Source organism: Aplidium turbinatum, chromosome 13, assembly GCF_918807975.1.
Source record: "Aplidium turbinatum chromosome 13, kaAplTurb1.1, whole genome shotgun sequence".
NCBI classification, from domain to species: Eukaryota; Metazoa; Chordata; class Ascidiacea; order Aplousobranchia; family Polyclinidae; genus Aplidium; species Aplidium turbinatum.
This window is the reverse complement of record NC_137484.1, coordinates 11520878-11536829: the sequence shown is the minus strand read 5'-3', so window position 1 is coordinate 11536829 and position 15952 is coordinate 11520878. Positions and strand designations below refer to the sequence as shown.

At 36.1% G+C, this 15952-nt stretch overlaps 1 protein-coding gene across 1 annotated transcript; it reads right to left on the bottom strand.

Moving 5' to 3' along the window:
* Positions 1 to 10484: 10484 nt before the first annotated feature.
* LOC145782550 (protein rolling stone-like) lies at positions 10485 to 15190 on the bottom strand. Its single transcript, XM_082594355.1, has 3 exons — positions 15107 to 15190; positions 12273 to 12483; positions 10485 to 11052 (listed from the first exon to the last, which is right to left on the bottom strand). The coding sequence occupies exons 1-3, from the start codon at positions 15188 to 15190 to the stop codon at positions 10493 to 10495; spliced, it is 855 nt and encodes a 284-aa protein (XP_082450481.1). The 3' UTR covers positions 10485 to 10492.
* Between the last annotated feature and the right edge of the window lie 762 nt (positions 15191 to 15952).

Below are 15952 nucleotides of genomic sequence, written 5' to 3'. Positions count from 1 at the left end.
CATATACGATATGCTAGAAAATAGACATTAAAACAACCATTTTCATCAATTGTGATGCCGAGGGACTAATATCAGCTGTTTAGAAGCATATCAAACCATTTGATGCGGAAACATACAATTTTTCACAAAATTTCGGGGGGGGCCCGGGCCCCCTGGGCCCCTCCCATAAATCCGCGCCTGGTTCCGCGGAACCCTGGTTGAAAACCATTGCCTTATAGGCTATTACAATATTGAAGTCGTAATATTAAGTGCTACCTTAGCAACAAAGCAAAAGAACGCTTTTACAAAACAAGCTCGCATCTCCTTTTTACAATTTGTCCTCACAAACTGCAACCTCACGTCTAATAAGAAGCTAACTTTCATAAAAAACTATAAAAAATTGCTTTCAAATTTCCTGATTATCAGGCAACACTTTTTTGCTTCCTTACTTATCTCACTCACAGACGCTAGATGTTCGTACTGTTTTGTTGTCGAAAAACGGCATTAGAGAAACCTATACTTCTTGTTCAATGTCTGCTTTTACTCCAAAGCATTATTTTGAAATTTATTTTATTTTTTGACACAAGTTAGCCTATCGCAAAGTCAGCCTCATCGACAGCATATTTCCCTTGTGTAACTGATTTATAAGTCTAGGGCAGGGGTTCTTAAAATTTTTTTAACGCGGACCCCTTAAAACAAAAGTTTAGTTGGCTTGGGCCCCCTTTGTGGCAATAAAATTAAATTGAATTGGTAACAAAATTTATGTTTTATTAAATTTAAGAAATAGCGAATGCAGATTGTTTTTCAATATCTTCGATTTAATTTAATGAAGGAAGCTGCTGTTTGTCTTCAACAAGAACATGAAATTGTGGCTTCGCCTTTAATAGGACAACAGCAACACGAATGTCATCCTTTGCATCCAACCGGATCCGTCTCTTTGTTTTGATAGTTACCAGGGATGAAAATCCTGACTCACATAAATATGTAGTCGCAAAAAGGATTATAGCAGCCATGGCTCTCTTTACCAAAAGAGGATATGCTTGCATCAATGAACTTCAAAAATCGCCAATACTTTTCGAATTGAAAGACAATTTTAATGAATAACGTAATAAACGTACGTAACAAAAAAAACAGTACCGGTAGGCTACAATACGATAACAATTATCCGGAAAAGCCAAATTAGAAATCATCAGCGTTGTTTGAACTTAATCTCCTTTCTGTTGAAAACTGTATTCCATTTTTGAAATTATACACTAAGATTTCCATTGGGCGTTCATGGACCCCCAAAAACTAGTCTGCGTACCCCTTGGGGGTCCATGGACCCCAGTTTAAGAACCCCTGGTCTAGGGCCATTCTTATTTTGACCTAAAAAAAAATTTTTGACTGTATTTTTATCAAATTTTGACTCTATTTTTACCTAACGAAATTGCTTATTTGTAGAAGCCACAGTTCTCCCTTGAATTGATACCAGTTACCCAAAATTAATATTTTGTCGATTTCAGACTCAAACGTGTTCAATAAAAGGGGCTTGTTCAATAAACGTTTGCCTTGATTGCGATGCTTGTTGTCACTTCAATCCAGCGTGATGGCGTTTACTTTTCTTGTGGCTTTCAGCAAAATACTTTTTATCGCACTTCACTATGAACTCGCAAAAAATTGCACCTTAAATCACCCCAGGGAGTTGCATAAAATGCATCAGGAAAATCTCGACAAACATGTCTAACTTTTGCTGAAGACGATTTAGCTTGCTTAGGCATTTTTGTATTACAGAATGTCAGTAAGCTATTCCTAAAGCTAAAATCCAAACGGTTTATCTTCGAAAAGACCACGTTTGTGAAGAGGAAGTGTTTTATAAGAATAATTAAATACGTAACAATGAATAAACAATGGACAGTTTGCGATAAAAGCTACTGCTGATCCAAGTGGGCATTGTGACATATTTTCTGCTTTTATGGGGGGGGCAGTTCTACTTAGAATCGCACTTTTCGTACTTGTCATAAATAACAATCTACACACAAAAGTTCGCCCACAAACCCCAACAAACCATATATTGCTGGAAAAAGGAGGAAACAAGCTATCCAAAAATATTTACTTTGTTAGGCTGGGGCAATCCATTAGGGGTTTATGGTAAGGTAGGTAAAGGTCCCATACTCAGATACTGAGCTTTGGGGAATGAGAAGATAAGGTTCTCATTGTACTAAGTCTTTATACCATTTTGAATTTGTACATAAAATCAACTGATTGTCTCCATTGCAGCCCTAAAAACTTGAAAATGGCTAGAGGTAGGGACTTCAAACTGCATGGTGATCTAGTAGGGTATCCTAGCCATAAATTGATAGAGGGGATTTCTTTTAACTCTTTTATTTTTTTAAACATAAAAAATTTCATAATTGCTATGCATCGAGAGCAAATTTGACTTCAGGATTTGGTAATAAAATATTTGTTACTCTGAATATTGAAACAAAACTCAACCATTATGTCCGTAAGGGCCTACTGTACATCTGTTAAAAAATTTAGCCAATTCTGAAAAGTAGTTTTCTAGAAGAAACATTTTCAGTGCACAAAAACATGATTTTGAGTAAATCGCGTTTGAAAATAGAATTAGGTAAATTTATGCCTTTGACTTTAAATGTGACTTTTTTTCTTCTATGTCCATTCACAACAACTAAAATATACATAATGAAAGAAAATACTGAGTTTACACATACGGTACACAAATTAAAGATATCAGTGGCCACCAGGTACATAATCACTAGAAATTGGTGATTTCGAAGACTTTAATCTTTTAGCTGCGGGCGGCTTTTCTGCATGTGAAAGTCTTTTTTTATCTTTTACAATAATTCCTTTTTTGGTATACACATTAGCATCCAAAGAAATTGGTGTTTTCGAAGACTTTAATCTTTTGGCTGCGGGCGGCTTTTCTGCATGTGAAAGTCTTTTTTCATCTTTTACAATAAGTCCTTTTTTGGTATACACATTAGCATCCAATGCTAGTTCATCAAGGACATGTGTCAAACCATGGCGTCTATTGTTCCAAGAAAGCACTGCTTAGGCCAGAGCACGATTCACTGCAGCAGTTCCAAAATATTTTTCTTTTGGGCACCTTTTCCACAATGTTGCATTGAAGGATTCGTTTTGATTCTGTATAAGTCCAGCAACACACCGCTTCTCAATAAACTTGGTTAACCTTTTGAAAATGTGGCGCTATGTAGCTTATTCATTTTTAGATTTTGTAAGGGAAAATAAAAAACATCTTGCAACTAACATTCTCACAAAAATGCAAATTTTTATTCACATTTTAAACTGAAGTGCGTTCAGAAAACCTTCCGTTTGAAGTCTAATGAGGGCAAATAGGTAAAAACTTTCGGAAAGATTCGGAAAGTTTAAGAACATTCGGAAAGATTAAGAACATTCGGAATCTACGATAAATTTCCAATATATATCAATAAAATAAAATAAATTGGATTTTTTTTTTTCTAAATAGAACTGCCCCCTTAAGGTTTAATTGTGTCGCAGTTCCTGATTTACAATGCTTCCACGAAGATTTTAACAAAAATTACTCTCAAGAAACACAAAAAGTATGTCAAAAGCCATAATTTTGACAAATTTTAACTTTATTGAAAATTTTGACTTTATTGTCAATTTTGATTTTATTTTGACCTATACACTTCTAAGAAACAGTCCCCTAGGAGATAAAAACAAGTTTATTCTTTGATTCGTGGACAGACGAGATCCTTAAAACGTTTTGACTTTATTGACTTTTGCGGGCCCTAATTATAAGTCATCTACACGCGCGTAGCCATACAGACTGAGAAATTGAAGATTCTTGTCTTGGGCAATAAGTTGTTTTAAGATTAAGTCGTACTTTTTTCTCATACAACTTCACTAAAGAATATATCAAAAGTACTACAATAATAATGTTTTACTCGTTGAAAAAGGAGCAAGGAAAATATATCTGTTTCGTCTCTGCTGTTTAAACTATTCTTTTAAAAACAACTTATTCTTTGAAAACGCTGGCTATCTCACTCAATTTACTGCATATGATTCAACAAGTGCAAATTCATTAAGACTTTTTATACTTTTTCCCAATATAGCATTTTCAACAATAAACGTAATGGATGATCATACACGTTTAATGGCGTAACTTCCTGTGCGTGACCACTCCAAAACCCGGTCCAAAACATAACTCATCATTTCAACGGTCAACAGCAACAACAGCAACAATTTTGTCTGATTGAGATACTGAAAAACATTGCAGGATAAATCAAGCAGGCTACAAATTTTTTGTTATACATTATTCATATAAAGAAGCTGTTTACCGACTAGGTCTAAAGGCGCGAATAACACTACCTGGCGACAGCGTACAACTTTTGCGCATAACTTCAGACGATAAACTTAATAGACTACTTAGCTATTTTATTCTGGCACTTTAAACTGTCTAGTATGTATTGTCATTATTACAAAACTTTTTATTTTAATTCAAGTCTTACGCTCCACCTTTAGGTAGCCTATAGGCTTATCATCGCTGTTTGTTGTTGTATCATGTTAATTCCTTTTTGTGTTATTGTGATTTATGGTTATTTGAGTTGGCGTACTTTAATTTGTCGATACCGGGCTGTAGGGGCTCTGATATTACTTTTTCCCAGGGCCCACAAAACCTTAAGGCCACCACTGGTTACGTAATTGACTTGCTGTGTTTCTCAAAGCGTAGTAATTGTTGAGCTGAATCGCGTTGTTGTTCACTTACTTCGTCGTCAAAACGAATTTACGAGATTTAGTTTTCGGATTACTATCCGACCTAGTCCTCTTCCGGTTTTCGAACTAGAATTAAGGAAATTTTTGCGGCAACACAATTCAGAAAAACCATGCCAGTGAGAGTCGTTAACAATGTTGCCAACCTTGCGGTTTTCTCGCAAGTTTGGGGATGGGCATTTTACTCATGAGGCTTTCGGTTTTATTCAATGCCTTGTAACCTTTTTTTGAAATATGGAAATGAGTAAGAATTAACCAATAAGTAATATTTTTATTATTTCTGTTCCTAATACAGTTAAATTGCTAGTTTTGTTTCATGTGTGCTGTTAGTAATTATTTATTATTTTAATTATTTTTAGTAATTGCTATTCATTGCTTTTTTTAAGTATCGATAGCGAAATGTCATTGCATTTTTGAGCACTATCGAACAGTGAAATAGTCATTGCTTTTTGACTAACGACTTCCAGTAACCCTAAGTCAAAGACTCTATAAGCTGCATCAGCCATAGCTGCATTAATTGTTTCGGTAATCAACAAGATGCACTGCAAGATGGAGATCAACTTGTCAAAAACTGACACGAATAGGTCATACACTGTCAATATCGCATATACTGTAATACTGTCAGCTTTTTGTCGTATCCAGGCTTGTGCTCTGTGGTTGAAGATGTAGATTGCGGATGGGAACGCAAGGAAGCCAATCTTTGAGTCCACTTTGAGGCATGCCTTTTAATCTTCGTGATTAAACTGAAACTACCAGATAAAATAGACAGGTAGATGGAAAGGGATTGAGCGGAGAATCTCAGAATGAGGGCTTGAATCAAAAATACAGAGTAAATTTTTGCTAACAAAAGCCAAAGACGTTAGTAGTAGTGTAGGGCAGTTTGAACAAGTAAGAGAGGTAATATTACCTCCCAACCAAGGAGGCGAAAACCAAAGAGGTACAAAGTCTGAAAGAGGTAATAAGCAGCGCTGGTAAACAATGACGTCGGCGAGGGCGAAGGGAAAGTCCCTTCGGGACAGCTACGCTGTCAAGGAATTTCAGGTTTAGCGATTTAATTCTATCCTATGTTTTTTAAGTCTATATACATTGTTTTTTGGAAGGTGATACGAATATGTTATAAAGTAGCCTGCTTGTTTGTTGTAGAGATCTGTTTTTGCAGGCGATCTTAACTTGCTCACTAGTGAAAGTTATACCAACCTATTCATTATTCTGTAGGAAATGCGCGAGTAATGTTTAAAACTGCATAGTGGCGCGATTAAAGTAAATGCATCATGATTTTATAAGAGATAAGATGTTTGTTGAAACATTATGGTGAAATATTTCTAGATTCAGTTTTGTAGGATGTCTCTGGTTTCCCTGATGATACTGACACTGCTGAACTTACGACTGCACTGTAGCGTAAGCTGAGTTTATTATACACGATACACATTCACATATTTTGAAATGCGTTTTCTGCAATAAGGACACATCAATAAACGTTTTGCACATGTTTTACAACAGCACATATGCCCACAAGGTAGCATTATTTGTGTTGGTTTTTTCTTCCAAACAGACGACAAATGAATTGGTATCTAAAACGTCTGTTTCAGGTCGCTGAATCCCTTTCATGAGTCAGTCAGCCCCGCTAGCTCAGTAGTTACGCGCCCGGCTCAAGATCACGCATCGCACGTTCGACTCTCGGGGTGTGCGCTTGAGCAACGCATTTTAGGACTGCTCTCCATTCAGCGGCACCTATAGTGAATGGAATAATTCCCCGGCAACAACACTTCAACAATCGGAAAACTTCACTCTGCCAATCTCTGTAACCGGGCCTGTGTCAAGAGCGTCTACAAGTATGCGAAACTACCAGGAACAACCAATCAAGGCTTTGACAGTCCGAGGATAAAGATTCAATAACCAAACCAGTACCTCCTCTGCAGGTCTAGCTTTAAGTCGAGAAGTGTCTTCTTCTCCGTAGAAGAATATGTTTTGTTGTTCTGTTCTGGAGCGATGGTTGTTGATTAATACTCGCCCATCACGTGTCAAACTGCTATGTGGTCCGTTTAAAAACTGGCTTGTGATGATGTCTACTAATCGTGTGCCTTTCTTTTGTGGTAAGTACTCGCATCTGTTGAGATGATCATGATCAGTAGTTTTTTAAAAGTTTTATCAATTTGTTTAGTTAATGTAGGTCTATACTTCCAGAGGGCTCACTTTGCATGCTCAAACCAAGGATCATCTCTCTTTTTCCAACCAAATAATTTCACTGAGCATGAAAAACATTTTACCCAGTCTGAGTCGAGAAGATGAAAGAATCCAGCTTCAGCAAACATTTGCGGTGGCGAGAACGCATTGTGTCGATGCGGCCAGGAAGGGCGTTTTATCAACTTCGAAAAAAACAGAAAAATTTTGAATTTATTAACTTTTGGTTGTCTTAGTTATAACCAGGCATATCAATTGGATGGAACATACTTGAAACTCAGAGCGATGTACCATCAGATCATTCATTCTTTTCAGTCTTGTAATTGGATGGGTTCATACCTCATGCTTTCTCACAATTATTATCTGAAAATATCCATACCAGTATTTTGTCTTTTGTAACTGTGTCAAATCGTTTCACTCAAGTAGCTTTGTCTTCTTCCTTCTCGAGCACATCTTAATGTTCTAGTTTTGCTTCTTAAAGTTCTACCTACTTCTAAACTTTTATTATTTTGTGAGATGCATTGTTTTTGCTGTGATGGACAGAAATAAAGCAAAACTGATCTAAACTTCTTCTTTGTAAAACCAAGACACCATGATAACTAGAAAGGTGTCATTTGTTACAGTTGCCACTCACTAACAGTGGCGTTGTCTGGAGGTCTACCAGGTACGTTTGGTCCAAGACGCTACATTACTTTAGGAGCCCGTACTCTCTTTAAGGGGCCAGGGACTTAAACACATCACCTCGTTTTTTTGATGTAGTGCGTTTATCTTAGAAGCGTCTTAGTTTGAGGCCAAAAATTTCATTGGTACCTGACTCAAGTTATCTTTTCAACCGCACTGCTCACTAAGTCTAAGGTATCAACTTCAACTTGGGTAATTTTTGAGATTTTTGTTTTTAGGCAAAAGGATAATTTGAAGCAATACAACAGAAATCACAATAAAATCATGAACACAATAAAACCACAATGGAAACGTCACAGAATGATTGAAAAAGTAAACAAGATCCTTCTGCATCATAACAATGAGAAGCTAATAATTTCAATGCATCAGTAGCAGAAAGATAACACTGGTCAACAAAATGAGAAAAAAAAATTTTGGCAGGACATCTAAAAGTGTTTTCTGAGGGTTTCAAGGTCGCTGATTACGAATATGACATTGGTTTTGCCAGATTGACTCTAGTTTAGAAGATACCTATACCACTAGATTAGCCCAAAGTAGTGTATTTACCTGTATTTACTCCCTAAACATCTCACCAAGAAGTACGTAAATCTTACAATTTTGTTTGATATGGCATAATAATTAGTAACGAAAGCTAATTTAAAAATTACTGTAAAGTCCTACGTTCCGTCCTACATTTTGCTCCTGTACCAATTGGACATTCTCCCAAGATGAAAGAGGAGTATGATGCCATCAAACTTGTCCATGAAAAGCTTGATTACAATACCCATAAGTGGCTCATCTGTGTTGACATAAAATGGTCAGTTTTCTGATTGGTCAACAAAGTGTATATACCAAGTATCCTTGCTGCCAGTGTTTGTGGGACAGCAGGACGAGAACCCAGCACTGGCGCAAGAAAAACTGGCCAGAACGCACCACTCTTCAAGTTGTGATAGCCAATGTAATCAATGAACCTTTAGTTCCCAGGGATAGAATTGTATTTCTTCCTCTGCACATTAAATTAGGGTTAATGAAGCAGTTCGTCAAAGCATTGGAGGGGAATTGCTTCAAGTACATTTGCAGTCATAATTTCCAGGACTCTCCGATGAAAAGCTTAAAAAGCTGGTGTCTTTGATGGACCTCAGATTCGAACGTTGATAAAAAATTCGGATTTCACCAGTCAGATGAACAGCAATGAACTCACTGCATGGAACTCTTTCAAGGATGTGGTACAAAACATCTTGGGGAATCACAAAGCACCTAATTACAGAGAATTATTTCGGAAGATGTTATCTGCATTTGGAAAACTTGGAGCTAACATGAGCATTAAAGTTCACTTCCTATTCAGCCACCTTGACAGATTTCCTGACAATCTTGGTGATTACAGTGAAGAGCAGGGGGAAGGTTTCACCAAGACATCAAGACAATGGAAGAAAGATATCAGGGCAGATGGAAAGAGCACATGATGGCAGACTATTGCTGGAACTTGTTGAGAAACTGCCCAAAAGTTTCTCACAAGCGAAAATCTTACAAGAGACATTTTTTTCGGGGCAAATTTAGTTAATGGTTTTAATCTTATTGTATTTCATACCATTATTTTCAATTTACAATGAAAAAGATAATGTGGTTCTTTTTATCTAAATTTTATAATATACAAGGTTGATTGACTGATTTAATGCAACATTTTTTAGTGTTTTATGTACTTACACTACTGTATTGTGTATTTTGTGTATATGACATCGGTAACATCAAGTTTTCAAGTATGACAAATCTAATATAAAATCCCTAAAAATCTCGTGATGTTGCTGTATTTAAACTTAAAACTGTCTTTATTGTTCACAATTGACCATTAAATTGCATTTCTGAAATATCTAATATGGTTAAACCGTTTTTTTGATCTTGCGCATAAGGCTCAAATATGGGATTTTGGTCAAAATGACCCTATGCGATATCTCCAAAACTAGAGTCAATTCGGGAAAACTAAGGCCATATTCAGAATCAGCGCCCTTCAAAACCCCCAAAAACACTCTAACTTTGTCTGCCAAAAAAATTTGTGTTGACCAGTGTAATGCTTGGAGCTGAAGTCGATGAAGACTTTCATTTAAGGCTTTTAAGCCCTTATTTTCAAGTTGATACCTTGCGATGTCTCTTTGTTTTCAAATGGCATGATTCCCGGCAGTTTGATAGATTTGTTCTTTCACACTGTTGGTGTAAAGACTTTAAGTATTGGAAATCCGCTAGATGTCGCAACTACATACAGCTTGTTTTTCGACAGTCGAATGTAGCAAGAATTGATAGCGATAGACACGCGCTTCGCCCATAAGGCTGGGCTCATCAGTATCGCACCACTAATATATGCCACATAGTTCTCAATCACTGCTGTGGGATACTGATGAGCCCAGCCTCATGGGCGAAACACGTGCCTATCGCTGGAAATTCTTGCTACACTCGACTGCCGAGAAACACATGTTATTGGAAAGGTCTTGATGGCTGGTGTGGAGACTACACCGGTATGGTTAGCGAAACACAATGCTCGCTGTTCTATTGTGAGTAGTTAAGCAGTGCTGACGCCAAGAAAATCGCTTCTTCTCAACAGTAAGCTACAGCTTATAAACCATGCTGTGAGTTGATCCAATGCAAAACATAAAAAGTCTACTAGAGGAGTGGATAAAGATTTGATCTTCTTACGCAATATAGCGCTTTAAAGTGTAGTTTAGTGTTGTGTAGTGTGTAGTGTAGCAAAACCAAAGTACCAACATCGTCCTAGATGTCAACATCGTTAAACAATACAATGATATGCAAACATCATTTCATTGTCAGGCCTGCTATCAAAGGTATAGTTGTTGTATTTATAAACAACATAGAATACAAGCAAAGAAATAATGCATTCTGTATCCGTTTCCCAATCAAAATCACTGGATTATTACATATTATCAGCTTTGGCTGCGCTGTTAGCATGACCTTGCTCGAAAGCTTTGTTGCTTTCTCCACCCATTTCCATTGCATCTGTGGTGTGATCATCATATATCGTTGTTTGTCTGTCGTTGTGGCAACAATTTCTGTACAAAAAGCCTCTCAAGTGATACAAACCAAAACTAACCACATGAGCAATCGGTAAAGCAACAAATGAGGTACCCAATGTTAAACCAGCAGATATTCCTGGAGAATTTTCCCAGTCTAGCACTGGATATATGGCTGAGTTGAAGTTTGCGCCGTGAAGAATCAACGTAAATACAGCGTAGGTCAAACCGTAACCCATTGAATATACAAAATGCAACAATCGGATTGGAATGCTATTGATTAAGAGGTCGATGACCAGCAGCAGATAATTGATTGCGTGAGAGTGAATGTTGAATGGCTCAACAATAGCTGAAGTAGATAAGCGTGATGAGAGGAGGGCCCAGAAGACAATATCAGTCACCAAAGCCGCCGACAGAGCAGTGCTGAAAACGATCCAAGTTATTTTGTGGAGCCACAGAAGCTCTGAAAAGAAAATTTTATCAGTTAAAACATGGCATTGGGCATGCTGCACCTGCACCACAAGAGCAAAAATTCAAATGTAGGTCTTCTCCAATATAATCGAATAGGCTACTCTTTATTGCCCACTAGTTTGATGAGCTTCCTTTTTTTACTAGTTTAATGACAAGCCAACTGGTTTTCTCTTCTGTTAATTTTCAAATAAAAATTATTGTCAAACCTCCCTTTGTGGAAGATAAAAATATCAATTTTATGGAATTTGATAAAAGAGTAATTTCAAAGTACGGTATCCTTTAGCATGACAGGGAGCTAGGGGTGCAAGTGAATACAACTGCTTTTCCAAACTTTTCCATTTGTCGAGAATTTGGCAACAAATTTAAGCATATTTTACAATTTCATTAAAATTAATTTATTTTTTATACTTTGCTTAAACATCAAGATTATGCTTTAATATTAAATAAAAAGGCGTTAAATCCATGTAAAGTATTCAACTAAAAACTTGCATGACTTAGGTTGTGAGACTTAAGAAACAAATGCATTTTTTCTGGAAAATTTATATAATTAGCCAGAAAATTTCTGAATCAACTTTGGACATGTAGGCTACATCTTTTAGTTTGTAATATTTCAGAAATAACGTTTTAATCTGTTTAATAATAATAGCGATTTTGGAAGGGTTGTGCTAAAAATCGGATGATAGACCAATTAGTTTTTTATTTTGTTAATTTTCAAACGAGAGCAATTCTTAATCTGACCCTTTTTGTTGTTAAAAAAGGGATTTTATGGAACTTGATAAAAGATTACTTGAAAAGTCTGGTCTCATCGGGACTGAATCGCAGTAACTATTGGGCTCGATCCTACACTGGCAGGTTTACTATTAGGCTACTTTTAAACTTACACTTTTACACTAAAAGTACTGACAAACAGGCGTTATAAGACAACGATTGTATTAGTAGTCTAAAGGCCTGCAGACAATGAAACAAATATGTACCTGACCTACCGTAGGCTACCGCTTTACCAACAAATACCAAGCTCATTTTATCAAACCGTTAGACTAACCTTATAAAACTTTATGTATAAATCATAAAGGCAGCATATGATATGCAAGACCCATCCCAGACAGCAAAGTAACCTTTTTTTACATGGAGTAGTTGTCTGTAAACGTTGAATAAACTTAAAAAATAAATTAATTTGCTTTCTGTGGCACTAGCCTACTTGTCATAGCTTACTGTGATCGGTCTGAGATTGTGTAGTGAAGCTGTAGGCAAGAACTATCAATGCTAAAAGAAAATACAAGCAACAAGTCACTTCTGTCCAGTTTGTTAGAAAAATCCAATAATCAGGTTGATTGATGGACGCGACATCCGCTATAATCCAAGCCAGAGTGTAGAGAAACACTATGATTCTGTACACGAGGTATCCAATTTTGCTTGAGCCACACTGCATTAACATAAACACATAGTAATCAGAGAGTAACAGTGCAGGACAAAATTCTTATATTCATTTGACAAAAAAAGTACATACAGAATCTACGTTTTCGGTAAGTTGCAGTTTCTACTCAACAGTCACAAAAACTGGTGTCAACTCTGTGTGGTGTAAATTGCTTCCTGTGAAGACAACGACCTCAAAACCATTACCGACAATGCTCTTGTCTGGTTCCGCAAATGGCGTGACAAGTTATGAATTAATTTCGCCGCAACGTACAATCAAGCAGACTTGGACAACTAGATATTTCTAGTTGTCTAATTCGATAAATTAGAGCGAAACGTCGGTAATTCTAATCTAATTCGGTAAAAACTTGTTTGCTTAAATTGTAATTCTTATCCAAGCTCCAGCTTTGCAAAAATTTTAGTTTGTCCAAAAGTATTTTTTTGGCAAACAAAAGGATACTGCGCTCTTATCAACGTACAAAGTAAATGCAATAAAACGATCAAGATCAAAGTGTCATTCCATCCCTTGAGCAGCAAAGTCATGAAAAATTAGATTAATTCATCAATTTACTGACGTTACAATGCATATTATGACGTAAGTAGTGTTGGCGCTCTGATGGTGGAATGACACTTTGATCTCGAGTTGCCACATTGGCGTTTTTATCCAACTAAAAAACATAATTATGTGACAACTGCGTCCAACTAATTCTAATGTAGTTCATGGCCATGTGTAGTTTAAATTCTACTCTAATTTGTGAAAACTTAGGTAGCTCTAATTCTAATCCTAGCCTCATTTGTAAAAGGTTAAATTACTCTAATTATAATTCCAATCTAATTTCGAAAAACTACAAAAATTCTAGTTGTCCAAGTCTGCAATCAAGATTGGCATACATTTCACCGCACACATGTCTCAAGTTGAGTTAGTTAGAGCTTGGTGAACTACCAATAACTCCGCAAATCGGGAAAAAAATATTTCAAAGGCTTGCAAAGCCATAATCTGATAAGAAAAAAATATCTAGCGTTTTTGCGAAAAAATGAACTGTATGATTGCTGTCGCCAGATGCATCATGTTATCAACCAGAGATAATTTATAAGTTAAAAACTTATGCGTTTGGAGTTTTTGCTGGTATTGCAGGCTTAGAATCTCCATTTGTGACACATTTGATACCGTTCTAACTTGCTTAGACTTTTTTCAAAGACATCCTTACCCGAAAGCTGAAGTTTAAAAACCTTTCAAAAATTGCATAGGCCCATCAAAAATTTGAATTTTATACACCATTGTTAAATGATTGTAGGCCTACTTTAAGAGCATCAGTTTTTAACAAACAATCCATTTGGTAATTGATGTAACTTCATTTCAAAAATTCCTTCATTTTTTGATTTTGACTATGTAAAAGTAACTCGGATGGGATAATGTTCCAGCTTTTGTAAAGAGAGCCTTGTCGTAAATTTGCCTAAACATGAATTCGACTAGTGACAATAGGGCTACCATTTGTCCTCTTTTATAAGGATTTGTCCTCTTTTTTCAAGAAAAATGAATTGTCCTCCGAGGACACTAAGAAATGCTCAAATGTCCTCTTTTTTGACAATTTAGGTTTTCATGCTTATATTTTCAACGGGATTACATTGCTTGGTGACGTTTCAACGACGGCTTGTAGGCTATTTGTTTTCTAAACATTTTGTATACCAATGTAACATGCTGATTTATAAATTCTACAAAAAATTGGCGCATTTTATGGAACTGTTGTTGAACGTTCATTGCCTGGTTCACTGTAAGATATTAAATGACATTTCAAAGGCCGTGCTCACACTTTCACAAAAAATTATTCATTTACCTACATACGTTTTATATTGATAGCCTACCGTACAACGCTGGTAGACGTAACGCTGTTGTTTACCAACTCAGTTTGATACTTGAACAAATCGAAACGAATGTCTAAAGGTGCAATGTGTATAAGACCTAACCTACAGCAAAACAACAAATCGTGGCATGGATTGGATAGGCCTACAGCTTTGCAAGGAAAGGAACAGCTTTTTAGTTCACGCCGTTTTTAGCATTTTAACGGTAATGTGCAGCTTACTGTTTTACTCATATTTCTTGCAAATAAATTAACAATTTCGTTAAAAAAGTTAAGGCTTGACCTGGAGGTCGTGCCTGATTTGTCACATTTTGCAGATTTTTGCGATCATTGCTGTCTGACTGAAACTGTCTACAAATTAGGTCTTTTTGCTTACTCTTAAAAATATAAAATCATTTGTTGTCTTAAGGAAGCACTAGAAATGAGAACAAATAAGTTAAACGTTCAGTCAATCTGTTTTCTCGTTTTTTGTTTTTTTTGTAACTTTTGCTGCGTAGGGCAATATTGTAATGAATGATCTAAAAACATGTAAAAGATTCTTCAAGCGTAAAATTTACTTGCAGACGAAACGTGTCCTCTTTTTAGGCGATGAAAATATGGTAGGCCTAAGTGACAATGAATCGCTTACAGTTAGCCTACACTGTAATTGCAAAATGACTTAATTCTTTGCAACAACGTGCAAACTTTGCAAACACTTGCACCTAAAAACAGTTACTGCAGGCTAGTCTTTAGCCAAATAAAAACATGGTTGCTGTGATTTTCTCACGAACTTACTTGGAGTTCATAAAAACGTTGTGATGTGCAATCAGAAAATCCAAAATGTTTGCGCTGAAATTCGTAGGACCAGCTGGTCGTCATTTCAACAAGTGTACACTGCTTGTAACCTTATAGGCTATTACAATATTGAAGTCGTAATATTAAGTGCTACCTTAGCAACAAAGCAAAAGAACGCTTTTACAAAACGAGCTCGCATCTCCTTTTTACAATTTGTCCTCACAAACTGCAACCTCACGTCTAATAAGAAGCTAACTTTCATAAAAAAACTATAAAAAATTGCTTTCAAATTTCCGGATTATCAGGCAACACTTTTTTGCTTCCTTACTTATCTCACTCACAGACGCTAGATGTTCGTATTGTTTTGTTGTCGAAAAACGGCATTAGAGAAACCTATACTTCTTGTTCAATGTCTGCTTTTACTCCAAAGCATTATTTTGAAATTTATTTTATTTTTTGACACAAGTTAGCCTATCGCAAAGTCAGCCTAATCGAAAGCATATTTTCCATGTGTAATTGATTTATAAGTCATCTACACGCGCGTAGCCATATAGACTGAGAAATTGAAGATTCTTGTCTTGGGCAATAAGTTGTTTTAAAATTAAGCCGTACTTTTTACTTTTTTCTCATACCATTTCACGAAAGAATGTATCAAAAGTACTACAATAATAATGTTTTACTCGTTGAAAAAGGAGCAAGGAAAATATATCTGTTTCGTCTCTGCTGTTTAAACTATTCTTTTAAAAACAACTTATTCTTTGAAAACGCTGGCTATCTCACTCAATTTACTGCATATGGTTCAATAAGTGAAAATTCATTAAGACTTTTTATACTTTTTTCCACTAT